At 56.7% G+C, this 24,178-nt stretch overlaps 1 protein-coding gene across 1 annotated transcript; it reads left to right on the top strand.

Moving 5' to 3' along the window:
* Window positions 1–2,726: 2,726 nt before the first annotated feature.
* Window positions 2,727–16,012, top strand: MPZ (myelin protein zero). Its single transcript, XM_074938170.1, has 6 exons — window positions 2,727–2,891; window positions 9,723–9,889; window positions 9,998–10,211; window positions 11,943–12,078; window positions 13,291–13,351; window positions 13,943–16,012. The coding sequence occupies exons 1-6, from the start codon at window positions 2,825–2,827 to the stop codon at window positions 14,045–14,047; spliced, it is 750 nt and encodes a 249-aa protein (XP_074794271.1). The 5' UTR covers window positions 2,727–2,824; the 3' UTR covers window positions 14,048–16,012.
* Window positions 16,013–24,178: the final 8,166 nt, after the last annotated feature.

Raw genomic sequence — 24,178 nt, 5'->3', positions numbered from 1 at the left:
AAAACACCAGGAATTCCCCCCAGTTTCGCATTGGCAACAAAATGCTGCAGAAAATCTGCCTTTGGCAGTAAATGCTTCACAAATGGCAGCTCCGCAGTGTCCCCTCCTCAGGCCACGTGAACCAATGGGAAGGCACCAAGCCTCAGAACCATGGCAACTGCCCTTGGAGGACACGGCTGTCCTAGCCCTCATCAGCCTCATTGTATCCAAGGCACCTCCTGACAAACTGTGTCCGTGCTTCATTATCAATGCGCTTTGCAGTGACTGTGAAATCCATTAGCCTTATTTCGCAGATGGGGAAACTGAGGCAGACACTAACCCACAGTCACTCGGGAATCAGTGTCACAGCTGGGAATAGAACTCAGGACTCCAGGCCCCCAGTGCTGTGCTCAGACCATGCCTGTCTAATACAGATCCGTTTGTACTGGCTTCTCAGCCCCCCAGGTTTTGCCTCTTCTTCCCTCCTCTCCCAAGTCCAAGCTGAACGCTTCCCAGTTCTGTTTCCCACCTGTAATGAACCATCCCTCAGAGGGGCCTTTCTTCCCAGCCAAGGACAAGCTGACATGAGAAAGACCCAAAGCAGGGTCTCCCCACGAGAACCCAGTGTGTGCATCTCCTCTGCAACCTGCTGCATCTGAACAGAACACAAAATGGCAGCTCTCCAGGCAGTGTAGCCGAGTGTTGGCACAGAAACCAGAGCCCACACTCCCAGCTACACAGGGGCACCGACCCCCATTGCTGTGCTGGCATCACACACTCTGCCCCTACTGTGGCAGCTTTGCAGGCTCTGGTGCCTGTGAGTGGCATTACCATAGGTCTGCCTCTGCCAGCTGGAGCCCGGCCTGTGCTGAAGAGTGATTCCTGGCTGGGTGGAATGGGGCTTGGATGGGCCATTCTCACCTGCTGTGTCAGGGCCCTGCTGCATCCACAGAGAGCTGGGGGGCAGAGTGCCTAGTGGATGGGGAGCCAGGAAACTCCCCGTTCTGCCACTGCCCTGCCGTGGGACCTTGGCCGGGTCACCTCCCCTCTCTGGGCCTCAGTTTCCCTCCCCCTCTGTGACTATCTGGACTGAGCTCTCTGGGGCAGGGACTGCCTCTCAGGTGTGTTTGTACAGGGCCTAGCACAGTGGGGCCCTGAGCTGGGCTGGGGCTTTTCAGTGGCACTGGGATGTAAACAATGACAAAAGGTTTGGATGCTAGGAGTCTCCTTGGCAACATTTGTCTTCACTTGTCTTTGGTACCTGCGGGGCTGGTTGGGTTTGGGACTGGTGGATCCCGTTCTAGTTACCACATCACCCCCGGTGTCAGACCACCTCTGGCATCCCACCTCTGCCACCATATGCCTCACACTGACCTTGGCTCCCACCCAGTATTTATAATGGGAACTGCAGCAGCAGTGTTTGGTCCCCCAGGCTTCCCCTGGGACTGAGCCAGGCACCTTCCAGCTCCCACCCCGCTGAGGAGCCTCACAGTGAAATGGGAGGGAATCCAACTACCCATTGTAACAACCTGCCCCCGCGGCCCAGGCTCCTGGCCCTCCCACCCAGCTCCCTCACAGATGGGCGACTGCTGCCTCCACCCAGGGCACCCCAACTCCAAAGCACTAAGGACTGCTCCAGGAGGCAACGGCTTGTTTCCCCACCTCCTCTCATCAGCACAAAGGACACCAGCCTGGTGCCCTCGCACGGGACGGTTGTCCCCCTGCATGCAGCGAGCAGTGAGGTCTCTGTTTGGTGTGAGGGGGTCACTGACCAGCTTTGGGGTGTGCAGCCCTGGCCCCAGAGAGGATCAGGGCCCTGCTGCTCAGCTAGAGGAAGTCTCCTTCAGCTCAGCCTTGTGCAGGGAGCTGGGTGGCAGGGTCCCAGCCCCTGGTGTGTGTGTGATTTAGGAGTCTGGGGTCTGCCCGCCACTGGGATCCAGCAGGCACCTTCAGCCTGGCCTGAGGACGTGGTAGGCCAGGCCTCCTGCAGACGATGACAGCGAGGCCCTCGCACCATCCTCGGGACTCGCCATGGAATCTTCACCCACGTTAGGAGCCACATCCCAATGCGGGGGCCTCCTAGCACCAGGGGCCTATGGGATCTACGGGGCAGGGGGAAGGCAGAGCATGAACTCCCGGGCAGTACAACGAGAGCCCAGCTGGCGGCTCAGGGCTCACGCCCAGTGTAAACTGCCTTTACCAGCTCAGGGAGCTCAGAGTGGCTGCTTGCTTGTCTTTTCAGCACTTTGTATGGCGGGGCTGTGATGCGCCGCCACGAGAGGGAAGCCCCCTGGAGAGGCAGGGGGACCGGGGCAGTGTGTCCTGCCTGCCAGCCCTGCATGTGGCACAGCAGCAAAGAGGAGCGGAGGTGCTCAGGGTTGAAAATAGAGCTGGGCAGGTGATTTACCCCAGGGCTCCTCGCTTTGCTCTTTGCCGCCGATGGATCCAGCTGTTTCAGGGACTGAGATCTGTCTGACTGCCAGGGCTTGCCATGCTCCTGCCCTCTGGCTCGCACTGCATTCCTCCTGGGGGCTGCAGCGGCCCCTACGCGCCCGCCGAGAATGCTGCCTGACAAAGGTGGCTGTGTGCCCGCAGCATGTTTACCACTCACTCACACACACCAAACAAAATCCCCCTTTCAGTTTTGTTCCTCTCTCTCTCTCTTTCCCCCACCACCCCGGATGCCAGGCTCCCATTGGCCCGGGCATTTTGCAGACCCTGCATCACCGAAGCACTGGCTGTTTTTAAACCCCAGGGCCATTCTCCAGCCATCCTTCGGCGAGGAACTCTTGGCCCCACTGCTGGCTTGCCCATGCCTCTAGGAGTCATACAGTAACTGGAAGCCATGGGGTCCCAGGGCGCTTCGGGGAGTGGGAGCCTCGTGCTGGTCGCTGCCCTGTTCTCTGCACTGGGTAAGTGACTTCTCCTGTGGGGGCGGGGAGCCGTTCTCTCCCTGTTCCCACAGAGACCGGAGGGGTGGCAAGGCACATGGTGGGAGTGGGCCCTGCCCTGTGCGTGTCTCGGTGGTAACCAGAAGATACGTGGGGATGAGAGGCTGTTGTGGAGCAGCCCCAGTGCCAGGGGTTCGGTTGCTGGGGAGACGAGTTTTGTGACGGTTAGACTGGCAGTGGCTGCCCCTGGAAAACAGGGCAGGCTGGGCTGCGCCTGCACCCTCTGCAGGAAGGTTCATGCTGCTGCTCCAGGAGCTGCTCATACAGCCGGTATTTCCCTTGCACTTTCCTCCCTGAGGATCCCAAAGTTTTTCCCAGGCCACAGGAACAGAACCCAGCTGCATGCAGCTCTGGGTCTCTCCTCAACGCTGCCAGGGACCCAGCTGCCCTGTAACGAGGGGCGTGTGCAAGGGAGCTGGAGACAAGGGGGTGACATTAGTGGGGAAGGTCTGGGTGGACAGAGCATTTCATGGGGTCTCTGGGGTCACAGGAGCCAGAGGTGGGGCTGGAGCAGGATGGCTCCAGGGACTGTTTGAAGCATTACAGCTGCATCTCTATCCTTGAACTGTCTTGTTGCTTTGAGCCAATGACCCCCTGGCACATCTGATTCCCATCTGTCCAGAGAGCCCTGCAGTCCTTGGGCAAAGATAGGAGGGAAGAATCCTGCACCGGCCCTGGGAGATGCCTCCTCCATCCCCAGTTGGGGGCTGAAGTAAGAGCCCACCTCTGGCTGGGGTATCGGCGCACACTGGGATGAATCCTCTGGCCTGTTTTATTCCATGCATTCCCACGTGGGATGGTTCCTGGCTCCTGTCACTGCATTTCCCACCAACCTCCCTCCTGTCCTGTGGGGCAGAGACAGGATCCGGCTGCTCAGAGCACTTGCTGCTGGGGGCGGCTGCAGGGGCGCTTCCCTCTCCCTCTTCTTGGGCCCCTCGGCTGGGCCTGGGGGGGGCTGCCATTGTCACATCAGCACACATTTCTGTTCATTGGAAGCTGGTAACAGACCCCATGTCTGTCAGGGGAGGGTGTAACAGGCTGACACATCCCGGACTGTAGCAGGCTCTCAGGGCCAGACTGGTAAAGGTATTTAGGTGCCTAGTGGGCATCAAGGTGTTTTTAAAAATCCCACAAGGCTTCTAAATCCCTGTAACAATCTGCCCCCCCCCCAGCAGTGACATGGCAGGCGCAGTGTCCCAAGGCTCTCATGGCACCTCTCCTGTAGCTATCAGAGCATTGGAGCTGCTGCGCCAGAATGGACAGTACCTCCATATAGTTTTGTATCCCTTCTCCTGCCATATGAGATCAGATCGTTGGTGTATCTAACCCCATGTCCTGCAGCTCCTTGGTCCACGTCATCTGATATTACAAATAATATGTGAAGCTAGAACCAGTTCTTCCACTGGGAATCAATGAATTTATAAATGTTACTGGACTGAGCCAGGTTTCTATCCACTCCTGTCCTGCGTTCTGTGATACCGGGGCCTTTGGGCAGGCTTGCACAAGGTGATGGGAAAACCCACTCCTGACCCCAGCGTAATCAGTTTACACCCTGGAGCATGAAGTTTGCTCTCTCTGATTAACCCAATGGCCCGTGTCAGTCCTAGTCAGTGCAGAACCTGGTGGGGTTCTAGACACAGGGTGTGTCTTCCTAGCTAGCTCATGCAGCAGTGAGTTCCACAGGTCAATTTCTCCTATGATCCCATCTCCTTCATCAGGATTAGCTGCCCAGTTCCCATCTTCCTCCCAGGGCGATGGGAGGACAGGGAAGAGGCAGGCCCCTGACTCAGAGAACACCCCAGAGGGCGGAGTCACAGTGCACTCCTGCCAGCCCCCAACACACTGCCTACCATGTCCCTGAAGTGGCAACAGGCAGCTCCTCAGAACACACCCACCGCCACCTCCTGCCTTTACCTCAGAGCTGAGTTTGCCTTTGGGGTCTCTTTTCCTCGGGTCAGTTGGGGATATTTGGCTCTGTGTCTCTCAAGGCAGCATCAGGCTGCAGCCCAGTGGCCAGGGCCAGAGCCCAGACAGGACGGCACCAGCCTCACTGGTTCCTTGCCCCTTAGTTCCTCCGCCAGCCCAGGCTCCAGTGCCAGCTTCCTGGAAGCCCTTTGGCTCAGACTGCAGCCTGGCTACCATGTGAACGAACCTGTGCTCCTTGCTCTCCCAATGGAGCAGGAGTTGGGGAGACCCATGTGGGAAGATCTCCCTCCCCCCACCCCTTGCTTTCCTCCTGGCCTGATAGCCCAAAGTCCTGCCAGAGCAGTGCCTGCCTGGAGATGGCACCAGGAGCTCCTGGCCATTCGGTGCGGGCCGTGCAGAGCAGAAGAGAACTCGCCCATGTCTAGCTGAGCTTGGTCCCTGCCTGGGTTTGTGAATAACAGGCCAGACCCCCCACTGATGTGAGTCAGCCTCGCTCCATGGGCTGCCATTGGCACTAGGCTGAGTTACACCTGTCGTGAGTCCTTGAGGGCAAATTCACCATTGTCCTGCCCCTTGTGCTGCTGTTTACACCAGTGCACAGCGCCACCATGCTGGTGTGACAGCATTTACAGCCATTGTGCACTGGTGAAAATGCCCACACAAGGGACAGGGCAATGGGTCTAGTGGTGAGAGGAGGCAGCTGCCACCAGAATTCCCGGGTTCCATTCCTGGCTTTGCCACTGATTTATTGTAGTCTTTGAAATGCACCCATCACAGCCTCCTGGCCCAGATGACACTGTCCCTTGGATCAGAAGAATGGTCCTGCCAAACCCCCACCCACTGAAAACCATGGCCCTGGAATGGCAAATGTCAGGGAGACGACCTCCCCCGGGGTTTAGCTGCACATAAACACTGCAATCCAACCCCACAGGTGAATCGCACTGTAGCGGAGCTAGGACAGCCGGCAGAGCCAGACTCTTCACCACCTCAGGGACTGTGAATTCGAGGGCCAGGCCTCACCTCTTCACAAGCTCATCCTCCCAGCCAGTCTGAGCTGCCTCCATGGCACAGGGGGCTCACTTTGGGCTTTGCAGAGCTTCCATCCTGCAAACTGGAAGCAGCTAAGAGGCCAGTGCAGTCTGGGCAGCCCGTGTGATCCACTCTGTGCCTAATGCAGTAGCTGAAGCATCAGAGAGGGAGCTGGGTGACCGACCTGCTCTGTAGCCTTGGGAGCAAGTCACCCCCTCCCACCCGACACACACACACACACACACACACACCCTGTGACTCAGTTTCCCCATCTGTGCAGTGATGATCCTGACCGCCTCCCAGGAGGATGTAAGGGTTTTGTCCCTAATGTGTGCAGTGTTGGAGGTTCTCATTGGGCAGGGGCTGGGGGGCAGAACCGGCATGTTCTCTCCTACTGGGCAGCCTGGAACCTGCACTCTGGGGTTCAAGTGGCTCATCCCTTGGCTGTTCCCTCTCCTCTCCCCCTTGCTTGCTCTTTTCATCTCTCCCCCTCTCCTCCCGGGGGCCCAGCTGCACAGACACTAGCACATGCTGAGCAAGTCTGATGGCACCTTTCTCTGCTCATGTCCATGGCTAGCACACAAGCGGAAAGGGGAGTTAAATCCGCAGCTGCCATTTCTCTGAGCACAGAAAGCCCTGGCTACCTGGTTGGTACCCACCACATTTTGCTAAAGCACTGCAGTGTGCTGGCACTTCCCATTACCACTCTGCTGCTGCTGAGCTGCCAGGGAGCCCACTTAGCACAGCTGCTCTGCCACAGAGGGCTCCAGGTACGCCTGGGAGAAACACACCTTCTGTGCTGCATGGGGCACTAGTGCATCCAGCTAGAGCACACCTGACATGCTGCATGGGGCACTATGCATCCGACAAAGTGGGTATTCACCCATGAAAGCTCATGCTCCAATACGTCTGTTAGTCTATAAGGTGCCACAGGACTCTTTGCCGCTTTGATGGGACACTAGTGCACCCAGGTAGAGCACACCTGCCATGCTGCAGAGTTTGCTTTCCCTCCCCTCCTCAGACCCAAAATGGCCTCTCTGTGGCACCGTCTGGAGAGGAAGTTCGCAGCCAGCCCCATGCGTCTGCCTCTGGCTTTGCGTCCCCTTAGCTCACAGAGGAATATCATTAGCTGCCCCCCCTTGCCAGCTGTGAGGACCCAGCAATCTTCAGGGAAAGGACGTTTTACTGCCAGAAAGCTCCTAAAGCACAAACTCAAGGAGAGCTGGGCTGGGTGGTACAGAGAGCAGCACGAGGCTGGCACTGCACACCTGGCAGACATGTCCCTGCTTCTCTTACTGCCTAGAGCTTCCTCTATCCATCAGCTGCGATGATTCTCTGCCCTTCCCCCAGACCTATGGCCCAATGGCTCAGTTTGTATTTGGTAGGATGCCACGACCCACCGGGTAAGGGATTCCCTTGGAGAGGCATCAGATAAGAGGCTTTCCTCAATGCCAGTCTCAGCCAGCCCTGAGCCAGCTGTGCTGGGTGCTTCTCGAGGCCCCTTCACATCCCAGTCATTAGTGTATTTCTCTTCACAGCCCCCTGGGAGGCAGGGCAGGGCTCGTGCCCCCAGAGCTAGGAGAGGACAGGAGGGGAAGTGAAGCCCCGCGAGCTGAGTGACTGGCCCAAGGTTATGCAGGGAGCCCATAGCAGGGAAGGGAATCGAAGGCAGGTCTCCTATGTTAGTGCCCTGCCCGTGGGGCCATCCTTCCACTCCAGCCAGTCCCTGTGGGAGGGAAGGGAGACATGGGCCTGGTGCGCCCCCCTGCACAGGGGCATTTCCCCACGGCGCTGGCCTGCCCGATCAGTGTAAGTGGGGCTGGAGGTGCAGGGTCTGACCCCCCTTAGTCAGGGTGGGGCAGGTGATGTGAGGTGAGGCCAGCGGCTGACTGGAGTGTCTGCGTTACCAGAGCACAGTACAGCCTTCCAGCTCAGACATCTGGAGCTACAGCAGCACCACTCTCCCCACAACCAGCCCCAGGGGCCCAGCCTGGCTCCCGGGCCCAGCTGCCCACAGCAGTGGCCTGGGAGCAATTGAGGGTCCTTTGGTTTCACAGACTCTTTCTGCCCCATCCTTGGCACATTAAATGCCATGGCTCCTGCCTGGCTGTGACCAGCTGCCAGCTCCCACCAGCTCCGTCGGACAGGATCTGCTGCCCGTAGTGGGAGAGAGGAGCAACACTGAGTGCTGGCTGGGTCCAGCTCACGCAGAGGCACCGAACAGGGCCCAGCGGCTCTAAACCACCCCGCTAGGGTGCGTCTCGCTGAGGGAAGGTGGTCGACTCAGATCCTAGGAGAAGCCATGGCTAAAACCAGCGACAAGGGGCACCTGGCATCTGCAGTAGGGGAGAGGTGGAGCTTAGCTAGCACGCATCAGCTAAGCTCAGCTCCTCTCCTAGCCAGGATGAGCCCCAGACCAGGCCACAGCACGGCCTTGGCCTCCAGCCAGCACCTCAGCGTTGATGTGGGGGCAGGAGGCACCATCCCTCACAGGGCTGCACAAGGGAGCTGGAAGAGACACGGGGCGCAGAGCGCAATGGCCCCTCTGGTGTCAGCCAGGGCATCCCCCGGCCTTGATGCAGCTGTGAATGGCCATCTAGCCAGTGGTACTGGTCCAGGCTGGACAGACATTCCTGAGAGGTGTCTGGCCCCCGCTGCTCTGTCTGGCCCAGGATTTCCCCTCAAGCCAGCAAGAGGGTGAGGCCCCAAGCCAGGGTGGAACAGCAGGGAAATCTCCCCCCACTGTCAGGAATGTCAGCTCGGGGGTGGACAAAAGCCTAGGCAAGTGCTTGTCTGAAGCACAATTCCCCCTTTGAGCTGCCAGCTCAGTATCACCCAAGTGGCTCCAGCAGGCCCAGCAATGTTCTGGCCCCCGACCCGGAGCCCAGTGAGCCCGCCAAAGCCTCCTCCAGCAGAGCTGGGCCAGGCGGAGGGGAGGGGACCAGAACAAAGCCATACACAGTGGGGACAATGGGCCAGTGTCAGGGCCCAGCCCTTGTGTATTCTCCAAAATAGAACAAAGGGGCCTTTGCCCCCCAGCCGGTAGCACTGGCATGGGGCTCCGGCATGTTTCCAGCAAGCGCTGTGCCAAGGTGGGCACGCGGACTCCTGAGGGAGCAAGACACCTGCTGACCTGGGAGTCAGGGCTGGCTGAGCCCCTCTAGAGAAGTCGGAGCAACCGCACTGCCGAAGGGCTTCTGCTAACACCCCCACCTGGCACTGAGGATGGAAACCCCCCTAGACTCTCCATGCCCAGCACAGCACCGGGCATGCCACCAGTGACAGGAGATGGTGCCCCCATGTGGCATAGCCCTACACCACTGCACAAGGCACGGGGGCTATCGTAAAAGGGAGTCCCATGGGAGCTGCTAACATCTCCTTCCACTGCTGCTGGCCTGCGCGCAGCCTGGACAGCCTCTGCCTGCCAGGAGAGGAGCTGTGTGACACATGGCACCACGCTTTGGCTCCACGTACAGGGGAAGGATCCCATTGTGGCTAAAGCACCAGCCTGGCATCCAGGCTATCCATGCTACAGTCATGGCTATGCCATGACCTGGCTACGTGAACTCGGGCAAGCCACTGTGCTCCCTGTGAGACAGAGACACCAAAGCCCCGGGCTGTGGCAGGGCTTCCCTGGGCTGGAAGGGAGAGAGAATTGTCATTTACTAGCTGGGACTCTCCATTGCTGGGTATTTTGCCCCTTCCCCGCCTACACATGCAGATGTGGGCAGGGTGCCTAGGGGCCTAACATACCCACACAGCAGTGGGCAGGGGCTGGCTCGGACCTGCTCCTGGGCAGCAGGGCTGGAATGACTCTTCGGCTTCGTCTCCCTGCAGTGCTGGCTCCAACCTGGGCCATCCACGTTTACACACACCGGGAGGTCCATGGCACGGTGGGATCCCAGGTCACCCTCGCCTGCAGCTTCTGGTCCAGCGAGTGGATCTCCGATGACATCTCCATCACCTGGCTGTTCCAGCCAGAGAGCGGCAAGGACACCATCTCAGTAAGAGGCTGGCGGCTCAGGAAGGCCCCTACGTCCATCCGTCCCATCCCCTAGGCTCTGCCCCTGGCTTAGCTCGCATCCTCATCACTCGCTTGTGTCTTCCCCCAGATATTCCACTTCGTAAAGGGGCAGCCCTATGTCGATGAAGTGGGCGCCTTCAAGAATCGCATGGAGTGGGTGGGGGACCCACACCGCAAAGACGGCTCCATCATCATCCGCAACCTGGATTACACCGACAACGGCACCTTCACCTGCGACGTCAAGAACCCACCCGACATTGGCGGCAAGTCGTCTCAGGTCACCCTCTATGTCTTCGAAAAAGGTACGTCGGGGAGGAGCTCAGAGCGTGGCCCTGCCCCACTGAGATGTGGGAGCCTGATAACTTCCAGTCACACCATCAACACGCTCCTCGCCTGCCCCTCGTTATCTGAGTTGCCCCACACCTGATCCCACCCCTCAGACCCGCATGCGGCGCAACCCTGCCCCTCAACCCATACATGGTCCTGTCCTGCCCCTTCGACCCACACATGACCCCAACCTGCCCCTCAGACCCATAAGTGGCCTCGTGTTAAGCCAGTGGCAAGACTGGCAGCCCCCTCGTCCATCCCCCCATTTCTCACCCCACCACAGGCCTGGCTGCCTCAACACACCTTAGCAAGGAGTCCTGCAGTCGCTGGCTGATGCCACTACGGCAGAGGTGGGCAAACTACAACCCACGGGCCAAATCCAGCCCACGGGACCCTTCTGTCCGGCCCCTGAGCTCCTGCCCCAGGAGGCTCGCCCCTGGCCCCTCCCCTGCTGTCCCCCCTCCCTTGCAGCCTCAGCTCGCTCTGCCGCCGGTGGCGGGGCTGCGAGGTCCTGGGGCAGCACAGCTGCCGAGCCCGGCCGGACCCGGTGCTCTGTGCTGCATGGTGGCAGGTGGCGGCGTGGCCCAGCTCCATCTGGGTGGCACAGCTATAGGACTGCCAGCCACCAGTGCTCCAGGCAGTGCGGTAAGGGGGCACGGAGCAGGGTGGGTTGGACAGAGGGCAGGGGAGTTTAGGGTGGTGGTCAGAGGGCAGGGGTGTGAATAGGGGTTGGGGCGGGAACAGGGGGTTGAATGGGGGGCAGTCAGGAAGGAGGGGGGGGGTTGAATGGGGCGGCAGGGGGCAGTCAGGGGCAGGGGTTCCAGGGGCTGTCAGGGAACAGGGGGGTTGGATGGGGCAGGGGTCCTGGGGGGGCAGTCAGGAATGAGAGGAGGGGTTGGATGGGGTAGCAGGGGGCAGTTAGGGGCAGGGGTCCGGGGACGGTCAGGGGACAGGGAGCGGGGGTGTGTGGATGGGGCAGGGGTCCCAGGGGGCCATCAGGGAATGGGGGGGGTGGATAGGAGGTGTGGACCGGACCACGACCCCCTCCCCTAACTGGCCCTCCATACAATTTCCAAAACCCAATGCAGCCCTCAGGCCAAAAAGTTTGCCCACCCCTGTGCTACAGGCTAATCTGCTGCCAGCCACTAGGGGCAGCACTGAGACCCCCAAATAACTCATCTAACACAGTCGTGACACAGGAACCACCCCCAGGCAGTACCATGGGGGTCTGAACTGGAGCCACGTATCTCGGGCTGTCCCACCACCCCAGCTTTGAGCATGAGCAGCATTCCAGGTGTTCCTGTGTGTGTACTAATCCCAGCTGTGCCACCGACCTTGGGCAAGCCCCATCCCTTCGCTATGCCTCAGTTTCCCCTCCCACCCATTGTATATTCAGACTGTGAGCTCCCTGGAGACACTGTGTGTCTGTGCAGCATCTGACACAACGAGGGTCTGTTCTCAGTTGGGTCATTCAGTGCGATTGTACTACAGATAATAAATACGGCTAAGGAACCATGTTGAGGGCCCTGCCAAAACCCCATGGGTTTCACAGATTTTAAGGCCAGAGGTCCCACCCTAGTCAGAGCTGCTGCAGAACCCAGGCCGGAGACCCTCCCGCAGGGCTTCCAGCCTCCAACCTCTCTATCTGGTGGTTGAGCCAAAGTCCTAGGGCATGTGCCTTGGTAACAGGTCCCTCTCCTCCACAGTGCCCACCAGGTACGGTGTGGTCTTGGGGGCCGTCATCGGAGGAGTGCTGGGGTTGGTCATCGTCGTGGTGGTGATAGGCTATCTCATCAGGTATTGCTGGCTAAGGAGGCAGGCAACGCTGCAGAGGCAACTCAGGTAGGGATGGCTTAGAGAGACTGCTGGAGGGACATGGCGTGTGCTGGGCTGGAGGGCTGGGAGATGGAGCATGGGGTGGAGCACTGTGCAGGGGGTGGGGTGGGGAGATCGCTGGGATGGGATGGGGGGTTGGGGCTGGGGTGGGGGGGAAGAGCTGTGCTGGGGGCTGCATGTTGGGCTGGCATCCCCTAGGGGGTGTCTGCAGGGGGAAGGCTCAGGTGGCTAATTCGCTCACGGGATGGGTAATGGCAGGGCGGGGCCAGGGGACGGGTGCTCATCCTGGCTCCTGCTGCGATCTGCAGGGAAGCTATGGTGAGGCTGGCGTGAAGACAGCGGCTCCTTTCGGAAGCCCACAGCTAGTTCAGAATCCAGTTGCCCCTGCTCTGCTCTGCATCACTTGGCAGGGTGGACACAAGCAAACAGTCTGCATTTGAATATGGCCAAATGTCAGTGTCTACACGTAGGAGCAAAGAATGCAGACCATGCTTACAGGATAGGAGATTCTGCAAAAGATTTGGGGGTCGTGGCTCCCAGTGTGAGGCTGTGGCCAAAAAGGCCACTGCGGTCCTTGGATACATCAACAGGGGAATATCAAGTTGGAGTCGGTCGGTTATTTCACCTTTCTGGTGTGACCGCTGCTGGAATCCTGCATCCATTTCAGGTGTCCACAATTCAAAAAGCATGTTGACAAACTGGAGAGGGGTCAGAAGAGAAGAGCCATGAGAACAATTAATGGTTTGGAAAACCTGCCTCCTAATGATAGATTCAAGGAGCTCAACCTATTTAGCTTAACAAAGAGAAACTTAAGGGGTGACTTGATCACAATCTGTAAGTACCTACATAGAGAACAAATATTTAATAACTAGCTCTTCAGTCTAGCAAAGGTCTAGCACAATCCAATGGCTGGAAGTTGAAGCTAGACAAATTCAGACTAGAAACAAGATGCAATTTTCTAACAATGAGGGTAGTTAACCATTGGAAGAACTTACCAAAGGTCGTGGGGGATTCTCCATCACTAGTCATTTTTAAATTGAGATGGGATGTTTTCCTAAAAGCTGTGCTCTACTTCAAACAGGAATTAATTCAGGGAAGTCCTGTGGTCTGTGTTATTCAGGAGGTCAGATTAGATGGTCACAATGGTCCCCTCTGACTGCGGAATCTATGAATTGGGCGTCTTACAGGCAGTGCTGACCAATTTCTGTTCTCATTTAGTGCTATGGAGAAAGGCAAACTGCAGCGGTCAGCCAAGGATTCGTCAAAACGAGGCCGCCAGGTGAGCAGGAGAGAACATGACCGCGGGGGAAAGCGGTGAGGGAAGACTCATAGGCCAGCACTAACAGAGCTACCGCCAGCCCCAGATTTCAAAGGGAGTAAAGCACCTGGGTCCCCCTTTGCAGACAGGGAAACACAGGCCCAGGGAGGAGCAGTGAGGTACACATGGGCAGCAGGAGGCGGGACTAGAACCCACCTATCTCAGCTCCCAGCTTCACACTCCAGCCCCACAAGGAAAACAGCACAACCCTGGGAAGGAGAGAGGGAAGTAACCTGCTCTCCCTCAAGTCACTGGTAAATCTCCCGCTGCCGCCAATGGGACCCACAGAAAGGTCCCAAGTTAGGGCCTGATCCTGTGAGCTGCCCTTAGCACCCCACGGGCTCATGGCCTGAGTGCCAGCGGGGCTGGAAGGAGGCTTACAGACCCAGGAAACGGCCCAGCACACTAAGGCCCCCACACTGCCCCGAGCCGGCCCTGACAGCGCTTGCTGCCAGTGTCTCCCCACACACTCAGGGGTGGAGCTTACCGATCAGCCACAGCCTCCCTGCCCCACAGCAGCTGCCAGCCTCACCGCTTTCCTTCCCCCTACAGCCCCCTGTCCTGTACGCCATGCTGGACCATAGCCGGAGCACCAAGTCGGCCAGCGAGAAGAAATCCAAGGGCGGCCTGGGCGAGTCCCGCAAGGACAAGAAATAGCGGTTAGCAGGCAGGGAAGGTACCCCCAAGGCGGGCGCCGAGTCCCCCCGCAGTTCAAAGGTCGTCATGACCATCGAGATGGAACTGAGGGGGGACGAGGCTGAGGCCACCAGCCTCAAACCCGCCGTCAAGTCCCCCAGCAAGAACAGCCTCAAAAACGCCCTGATGAACATCATCAAGATGGACTCGGAAAAATGATGAACGCCCCCAAACCGAGGAAAGAGGTGTCCTGCCCCTCCCCCTAGGCTTTCTGAGGGAGGGGGCCAGGATGCCTGCCCCACCATCCCCTCCTCCTGGCTTCACCTCTCCGCACAGCTCCGCGGAGAGCCTGCTCTCTGGTCCGTCGGGCTGAGGGGCAGAGCTAGGCCATGGCACACCAGCGCGGGCTCCTCTCTCTAGGCTGAACTGCAGAGGTTACATGAACCCCAGTGCAGAGCGGCTGCATGTAGGAGCTTTGAGGAGACCAGAGGCAAGCCGGGATGGGGGCGTCAGCCCCTTCCGGCACTGCAGGCAAGACACTGCCAGGCAGAATCACGCACCCCCGCTAAGATAGCTAGGGTGAGGGCAGTGCCAACCCCATCAGCAGGCGCCTGGTTGGCGAGAGGTGCCAGGTTGCACCTGCCCTGGGGTTGTGTGAGGATGAGGGTGGGAGCTGCCCTGGTGGGTCTGCGTGCACCGCACATGGCCACAGGCCGGCCAGGTGACACGAAGGCCTGGGACAGAGCAGAGGAGATGGCCCCAGGGGAGAAGGGTGCTGCCAGTGGGGCATCTCTCACCCTGGCCCCGACTCCTCCGGGGCCTGCCCCTGCCCTCAGTCTGGGGGACCCTACAAGGATTTGGGTGTGGTCCTTGGACAGGGTCCTCACAGAAATGGCCGCCCAATGCCCCGGCCTGAGAGACCGGACTCCCAGCAGCCGCTGAGCCTGACGAGACATGGAAGCCATGAGGACGGGATAGCCAGGGCCCCTCATCCCTGACATGAGGCCCCTGCATACGGTACCTTCCACTGCATGAACATCTGTAAAAAACCCTCCCCCGCCCGGCGCCCCGGGCACAGGTGTAATTTTTTATTTGAAGACACAATCAGTGACTCTGGGATTCAGCAGGATGGTTTAACCCCCGCCTCCCCAGGGGCTTCCCTCGAGCAGGGGCAGCTAGGGGCACCTGCTAGTCCCACCCCAGTGCCTGCCAGCATCTGCCCTCCCACCCCCCTGCACTGCGATGTCTGCCCCGTGGCCCCTGCTCCCTGCCCCACAGCCCATGTGGGAGTTACACCATCCTGGGACATCCCCAGCCCCCCGGCTCCAAACCCTCAGTGATGGAGGGGTTTTCATCCTCTGGGCGGGTTTTTACCTTGGATTCGTCCCTTTTGTTCTTTCATCCCTTCTTGCCATTTTCTCGTCTCTTCCTGGGATGTGACTGAGCACAAATGATGTCACACGGTGACCCTCCCTCCCTCCAGGTCTCTCCGCTCCTGCCCTGCCCATTTTTGGATTAACCCCTGTTGTGACGACGGACTCGGTAACCCCCTTGTGCCCCTGGGGCCCCTTGCCAGCAGCCAAAGGCTCCTGGGGGGGGGGAGGCGATGCTGCCTCAAGACCAGGAGGTGCCACAACACTGAGGACCCCCTGCCCAGGCTGCTGCTGGGACCCCCATCTCCCGTGGCCTCCTCTCTGCCCCAAAGCTGGGCTGTCCTTCCCCGAAGGACGAGCCAGGGCTGGCTGTGCCCTCGGGGCCAGGCCAGTGGGTCGCTCTGGGTATATGTGGATACAGCAGTATCTATGGCAGACTGTGTGCACATGCTGTGCAGATAACGTCCGTCCATGAGGAGCTGTTCTAAACCACTAAACTGCAGCTGTGTGTGTCCAGTGAAGCGCGGTGTATTTTCTACGTTCTGTACATTCCCCCGAGCAACAAAGACACCATTAAACCCTTAATAAAAACTGACATTTCTAGGACCAAACAGACAGACAAACAGGCTGGGCTTGTTATCCCTCATCCCCCGCCGTGGGTCGAGTGGCCTTTGCCACAGATCAGCCATGGGCAAGAGGAGCCCGGCTGGCTTAGTCAAAAGCATGCCACACAGCCTCAGCCCTGCCCCAGTGGGACCCCATAGAGGGGCGAGCAGGGAATTCAGTCCTTGGCCTCCCTGCTCTGGAAGGAACCCTTTAGGGCCTGACACCGTGCTGGGAATTTTGCCTTTGACCCACATAGGCCCTGGAGCTGGCCATTAGCACCACTGGAGTTTTGTGACATGGACAGTTATTTCCTAGGAAACCAAAGAACACCCCAGCTCACACTGCTGCTCAAATGAGCCACCCAGTGGCACAACTTTGGGTTGCTACCAGCTTGGGCTGGACTTGGACCCAGTGATGCAAGGGCTGTGCCCCCTGAGCCCTCCCCCAGTCAGGGTCTAGACAGATGTGACATGGCTTTCCTCTAGATCTGTCATCATGTGCCACTGGGACTCTGTCCCCTTCCCTGGCTGGCTCACTGACCCTGTGCCCAGTGTGTCGTGCTGGGAATTGTTCACCCACCCTGAGAGTGCAGCCCTGTCTGGATAACACCTGCATAGCGCCCAGCCACGAGGACGGGATAGCCATTGAGTTGTGTCCTTACCGCAGCTTTTGTCACAACGCAACAGGATGGCACCTAGATTTGTGTCCATCCCACCCACGCTGCCAGCCCAGGGCATTCTGGGAAAACCTGGGCCGCTATCCCATAGTGCCTTAGCAGGGTGAGGGCTGCCCAGAGGACATGCACACAGAGTAGCACCCAAGCAGCGCAATAGGGGATGTCCCACTGCATGGGTTGCTGGGAGGAGGAGGAAGCATGTCCAAGCCAGTTCCATGGGCCCCGGGGGTGGGGTGTCCCAGCTACCCTGCAAAATATCATTGTGCCAAACTGGTGACATGCCACCCAAACCACCAGCGAGGGCTACATGTGGTCACTTGCCCTGGCTACTCCCTGAATGGCATCTGGACACAAATCCTTTCCCGAGCCACCCACGCTGTTAGCCAGTTACAAACTCAGCGACAAGTTGGAGCCAAAAGCTGCTGAGCTCAGATCTCTGCCAGGCTCCGGGGGACACAACACTTGTGGCTGGAATATCGCAGGGGAAGGCTGGCACAGCCAAGCAGAGCCCGGGCAAGGGCATGAAGGAGCCCATCCCCAGTCTTCTCCTCCCAATCCCATGGGGGAGCCTGAACAGCTGGCTGGGAGAGGCAGCTGTGGATGTAGCAGGGCAGACGGATGGGGAAGGATCTGTCTGTGCTGGCTCCCTTCACAGCTGGCTCCGACTACTCCCTTGGGGCTAGGAAGTCCCCTGTGCAGGGAACTCAGGACACTGCCCCAGCTGATGCTCCCAGGGTTTCCATTTTCAACAGGGACACAGGGGTTGCATCACTCATGGGAAGTTATAGTCAATGGTCATGGGAAGGGCAGGGCAAGGAGCCCTTCACGCACAAGGACTCTTCCCCCGCATCATGCACAGGAGGGGAGAGCAGCATGAGGTGAAGCTCAGTTGCAGCTTTTTCCTTCCAGGTTTGAGGGGTATGATGCCAAGAAGGCGTCAGTTGACCCACCCTGCTCCCGTTGGTCCCACAGTGGGGTTAGCGGGGGAACTGGACAGCCTGCAAGAGCCACTGCAGCCCCTCAGTGCCCTCTCACCCCATCCACTCCTGCTGTGGGTCCCCATGTCACATCTGCCTAGTCCCTGAGGGGGGCATGTCCAGCCCTGCCGTTACCCGTGGCCCCCAGCCGAGCACTGGGGCCCGGGTGTGAATAGGCACACTGGATCCCAGGGCTTGGGGCTGTGTGCCTTGGGTTCGTGGCATCTCCATTCCCCGCGTCTGGTGCAGTCATTTGCACCAGATCTGGCAGCACTCTGCCCCACTGGGCCTTGGTGCACATAACGGCACAGCGGGCAGGGCAGCAGCGAATCAGGGGTCCCCAAGTGCAAGGCCAGAAGGGGCTGCTCGGTTCACCCTGGCTGAGCTCAGGCCTAGTACCGGCCAGAGAGCCTCACCCTGGGACTCCTGCTTCCAGCCCAGTGACTAGTGGGCTTGGGTTCCTCTGAGCTGGGTGACCTTCTCTGAGCCCAGGATGGGGGGGTGGGATGTGTCGCGGGGGGGGGGGGGGCCTGGAGACACCTAAACTCCAGAAGAATCCCTTTCCAAGCCTCCTGCCCCCTGGAGCTACTCCCACTGTGCTCTGTGCCCAGCCCCTGGAGCCTGGCCCAGGGGCTGGCTCATATACTCTCCCTGCACAGAGAATCTCCCTGGGTGCCTACCTGCCCAGGAGCCCAGCCCAGAGAGGCAAGGTTGGGCTCATGAGGGGTTAATTGCTCTGGTCCCAGGGACTGTAGGCTTCCAATCACCCACTCTCTGCAGTAGGTATGAGTCCCATTCGCCATGTGCACCCCATAGAAAGGGAGTGGGGGCTAGTGGTTAGAGCAGAGGACTGGGCGCCACATCCTCTCTATGTGCCTCAGTTTCCTCATGGGGTGCTGCAGAGCTTCACTAGGGTTAGCAAAACGATTGGAGGCCTCTGGTTAAAGATCATGCGGAAGGGCCATGGATCAGTATGGACTGGGAAACTGAGGTATGTGGTCTGCTCAAAGTCACACAATGGCCATTTAAGCAGGGTGAGGCAGGGCCAGGCAGGGCAGCACTTGGCTGGGTTGGATGAGAAATGTAGACACCTTTCTAGGTCATTTCTCCTTCACCATCACCCTTCACCTTGCTTTTCCTGGCTCCCGGGGCTCTCTGGGGGGATGCTGGCTGGCACTATTGGTACTGCAGAGCGGTTTAACCAGAGCTGGGGCCTTGTCCTTCCTGCCAGACTTGCTTACTGTAAAAAGGTTAATTAGCATAAACAGGTTCATTTCAAAACCTTAGCCTGCTACAGGACTGGATGCGGTCTCAGCTCCGGATCTCAGCAGGCTGGGGCTGGTCAGTATCTGGTCTAAGGCTGTAGGAAGTGTTGCCAGTAGCCCTCTCCTCCTGGGGTCAGGCCTGAGCTCAGGTCCTAGGGGGCACTGTGCATATCCAGGTACCTTAGCTTCACCCTGCCTCAGAGAACAAGGGGATGTTCAGGGATATCCGATTTTAAACCAACAAAGGGAAATACTACTTCACAATGCACAATAACTTGTGGCAGAGAATTCCAAAGGTTATCACTGAGGCCAAGAGTTAGCAGAGAATTCAAGAAAGCATTGGATGTTTTTGTAACAACCCCCTTGGGTGGGTCACCTTCCAGGACTGAATTTATGGCCTCTGGATCTAAAAGTATGAGCCTCTACGGATAAAGGACGAGCTTCATCAGCTTAAAGGCAGCAGCAGCCACCTCCGGTTTCACTCACAGCAGAGATTCAGCCTTTCCGCTTCATATGAAGAATGCAGCGTATCTTTCCCAAGCTTCTGTAAGCGGGGGAATAGTCCCGCTATTGTGGGGAACGTTCCTGGCTTCTGCACGACCCCGGTGAGGTGGGCTAGCGAAAGGATCTGAGTCCTCGCTCCCACTCCCTTTACCCAGTGGCCTCCCTGCCCTTGAGGACTCCCCTTCCACTCTCCTGTCCGGCAGAATCCTCGTAACCCCAACAAGGCTGGGCCCAGGATTCCTGGGGAGCTCGACCCCCAACCCTGCTGCAGTCACCTAGGACAGGGACTAGGGTGTCCCCACTCCGAGGTACTCTCTCTGCACTGGGCACTTCTCTGACCCACAGATTATTACATACAATTTAAAGCAAATGCAAGTTATTTAATCAACAATTAATTTTAAAAAGAATAAGGGGAAATGGGAAAGGTTAAAGGAAACACATCACCCCGCTCTGTGGCAGGGAACATCACAAACAGTGTCTCTGGAACGTCAGGGCAGTTCACAGTCTGTTCCTTGTATGTCCCAGGCCTCTTGCTCAGGCCCTGGCTGTGCTGCAGGGATGCTGTGGGTTGGACACTCGCTCTGGTGGTGGCCACACGCTCTCAGGCTCTAAGTGGCAGGACCCTTCTTCCCGGTGTTGCCCCCGCCCTGTTGGGGTTACGATCCAAGCCTGGCCTGCAGAGCCTCTTGGCTGAGGGGCCTCCCTGTGCTGGGCCCGCTGCCCAGGGTCCCCCTCCCTCTCCCCAGCTGCTCACCGCACCCAGCTCCGGACTGCGCCAGCCCCAGCTCCACCGCTCTGTCTCTGCTGCTCTGCCTCCAGCTCCCTGGGCTGCTTCTTTGGCCCCCCGCCTCTGGTTGCTGCAGCTCTGCTCCCAGGACAGGTCTGCTCCGCAGGCTGCTTCTGTGACTCTGCTCCCAGCACTGACCTGCTTCCCGGGCTGCTTCTCTGGCCCCTCTGGCTCTGGTTGCTGCAGCTCTGCTCCCAGGACAGGGTCTGCTCTCTCTGGGCTGCTTTTCTGGTCCCTCTGGATCTGGCCCAGCTCTGCTCCCCAGCTCAGCTCAGGCCCCTGCTTTCTCCTTAGCTCGGCCCCACTCTGTCTGACCCAGTCAAATCCAGCTCACACAGAGGACGGGGCCTCCTGACTCCTGATTAGCCTGCCAGCCCTGTCATTCAGGCTGACCTGGAGCATTGGCCTCTCCCCATTGTTCCTGGGGGCTGTCAGTCTCAGGGTCCCGATTCCCCATCGACCCTTCCCCTTTGAGTACTGGGAGCTAGCAACTAAAACACCCCCACTGAACGTTAGTAAGGGGGCAACAGTCCCCTTACACTTACGGCACTTAGGCTGTGGGTAAAAACTGAATTTCCTGGGACTCTTCAACTAAATCTCTTACTCAGTTGATGAGCTAAATTTTGTTTAAAATGTGATCTTCAAGAAAACATGTCTGCAGAAACTCACCTTTTTTGTACCCTGTTTATTAACCAAAGGCTGCTCTGTGTCCTTCACACTTTCATGTAGTTATGACTCATGGCAAACTAGCCACGAACGTACATTGGAGAGATTAGATTGTAATTAAGCAAAGTTATTGATGATTCCCCCCCAACTTTCTTGTTATATTCACAATTTTCCCTTACTCAGAATAGCTGCGTTTTCCCCAAAAGCCTTAATTACAACCTCATACGCCCAGCTCGCTGCACAGACAGTAACACTGCACAGATGCACATGTTGCTGAGGTTGTCGTTCCTGCTTTGTATTGTACCGTGGGGATTGCTGAGCAAAGAGTTGATTTTTTGGTTTGGTGGCTGATATGAAAAATAAAATAAAATAAAATAAATTATTTCAGGTCAACCCAAAACTGAAACCTTTTGGTTTTGCTCACTGAAATAAAAAAAATGAAAAATAAAAATATAACGAATAAATTGCTTCAGGCTGAATAAAACATTTTGTTCAACTAGCAACTTTTGGGAGGGGGTCATTTAGTTTTCAGGTGCATTTTTACACTTTTCTAAAAATTAATCAAACTAAATTTTGGACTTTTGCGGGGGGGGAATTAGTTTTTTTAATTATTATTTACCCCAAAAACAATTTGCCCAAATCTGCAAAGTTTCAGTCACTCTGAGACTGCATTTTCTGGCAAATGAACTGTTTGTCTGAAAAATGTCAGCCAGCTCTAATTGCAGGGAGCTGATTGTGAGTTGGAGGGTGTTCCCTTATCGACAGGAGACAGAAGGAAGGCTCCAGGGAAGGTGTGCAGGCAGTTGCTGTCAGTGGAAATGTACTGTGTGGGCACTAGGGCCTGGCTAAGAGGTGACCCATCACTTGTCCTCAAGGTATATGTTGAGGGGATCGCACTTACCCAACCTGAACCCCTAAAACAAAGCTTTTGTACTTGGACTTGTCTAGGTAGCAAGAACAGCCAGTATTATAACAGTAATAGTAACTGCTGGGGTACAGCCTTCAGCCAACCTTGGACTGCAGGACTTGGGATAATCCGCCCTCTGGGTGGTTCACTCAATAACTGTCTGCTGAGGGGTTCCGGCACCTCCCTCTCAAGTAGCTGATGCTGTCTACGGACCGGATCCTAAACCAGGGGTTCTCACAAGAAATGTTTTGGTGGCCTCAGAGTACGGCCACCAACTCTTGTTGGTGGCCACTCTGACAATTTTTCCTAAAAATACTTAATTAACTTTAGGAAAAACAAATAAATATGCACATATCCACATCCAAATCATTGTCATTTATCTATGTAGGGTTGTTTTTCAGACTTAATAATAAAAATAATGTACAATTGTCTCTGTTTTTTACTGGACCTTAACAGAATAGAAACAAAATAAGGTGCTTTGCACATTCTTGTCTTTTTTGCCGTTGTTTCTTTTGCTTTTTTGGCTGCTTTTTTTTTTTTTTTTTTAGACTTGCTAGCTAGTAAGGCTGCTGCTATGAAAAGTGATATTTGTATATTTGTATGTATCACTTTTCACAGCAGTAGACTTGCTAGCTAGCAGGGAGGCAATGAAAAGTTATATTAAAAAACATACAAATATTGCTTTTCACAGCAGACTTACACAGCCCCGGCAAGCCTGGGGACAAATTAAGCCATGGATGGAGAGGTGAGTAGGGAGGCAGTGGAGGCCAGGGGCGATGAGGTGAGCCCAGCTGGGGGATGGAGCCTGAAACCCTGCGGCTGGAGCCTGGCGCTACCACCCCAGGTCTGAAGCCGGAAGCCCAAGCCTCACCACCCTTGGGAAGGTGAGGAATTCACACCAGCTGCCTAGTCCTCTGGCATTTGTGGCTCCAGAGGAAGGCAGGGACCAACCCTGCTGGCAGCCCCAGGGGAGGAGCCACTGCTTCCGCCTCCCACCCCCCATCACTGCCCAGGAGGCTGTGGCCACAAGAAAAGCCACTGAACTCAATGGACCAATGCTCTGAGCCACTCTGGCAACCCCCATCTCCCTGTGAACCATCTTTCACTTGAGAAACCTCAGTAACTTTCATCACCATGCCATTTTTGATAGGTGCCACATCCCCAGCCCATAAACATGGGCCAATCAGAAGCCCATGTAGGACCACAAGTCCCGCCTTCTCCCACCCCCTCTTGTCCAGTGAGAAACTAGCATTGGCCCAGGAGTTCCCCTTCCCCCTTCCTACAGTGAAGTGGCACCATTTGGGGGCTGGGCTGCATGTGCTGTTGACTGGCCATTTTCAAAACGTCTTTGAGAAGGCTGGGTTAGTGTATGTGATGCTCTGTACCTTGTGGGAACACCCTGCACCCCGATGTTCATCCTTATAAAATGATTGTGTGGTATCCAGTGCAAAGTTTGTCATGTTGGGTGTCTTTGGAAGGCTCATGATGCACTGAGCATGGTTGTTACAGTGATGTTATAGTCATTGTTACAGTAATGTTATAGTTAGGTTATAATTTCATGTATGTAGTTATGAGTCTGAAAATGTATCCTCATGGCTTAAAATAAGCCCAGGAAAAAACTGTCCAAGAGCAGAAGGGCAGTTCACACCTCATCAGGGCATGTATGGGACAAACCCAGCCCAGCCTCACAGGAACAAAGGACACTGGCCTAAGCAGCAACAAAGGATCTGTTGGACTCTCGAGTGAGTCACCCCCCTTCCTCTGGTCAGTTTGGGTCTGCGATGAGGTAATGCTCACCTGACTCTGAAGGGCGGGGGGAGCAAAGCCAAGAGGGAAGAAAGAACATGATAAAAGGGAGAGATGTTTGCCATGCTCGTTCTCTCTCTTCCACCTACATCCACAGACACCACGACCACCCAGCAACTGAAGCGCTGATCAAAGGGGAGAGCCTGGCTGAAGGGCAACCAGCCAGCCTGTGGTGAGACGCATCTAAGTTTATAAGGGCCCTGAAAGAGTTAAGATCAGCTTAAAATGTGTTTTGCTTTTATTTCATTTAATCAAATCTGACTTGTTATGCTTTGACTTATAATCACTTAAAATTTATCTTTGTAGTTAATAAATGTTGTTTGTTTGTTTGTTTGTTTATTCTACCTGAAGCAGTGCGTTTGGTTTGAAGCATGTAAAACACTCCTCTTGGGATAACAAGCCTGGTACATATCAATTTCTTTGTTAAATTGACAAACTCATGTAGGTTTGCAGTGTCCAGTGTGCTTAACTGGACGCTGCAAAATGAAGGTTCCTAGGGTGGTGTCTGGGACTAGAGATATTGGCTAGTGTCATTCGGTTGCACAATCCAAGGAGCAGCTTACATGCCAGAGGCTGTGTGTGAAC

Source organism: Natator depressus, chromosome 24 (assembly GCF_965152275.1).
Source record: "Natator depressus isolate rNatDep1 chromosome 24, rNatDep2.hap1, whole genome shotgun sequence".
NCBI lineage: Eukaryota > Metazoa > Chordata > Testudines > Cheloniidae > Natator > Natator depressus.
The sequence above is the reverse complement of the archived record's forward strand: the minus strand, read 5'-3'. Positions and strand labels throughout refer to the sequence as shown.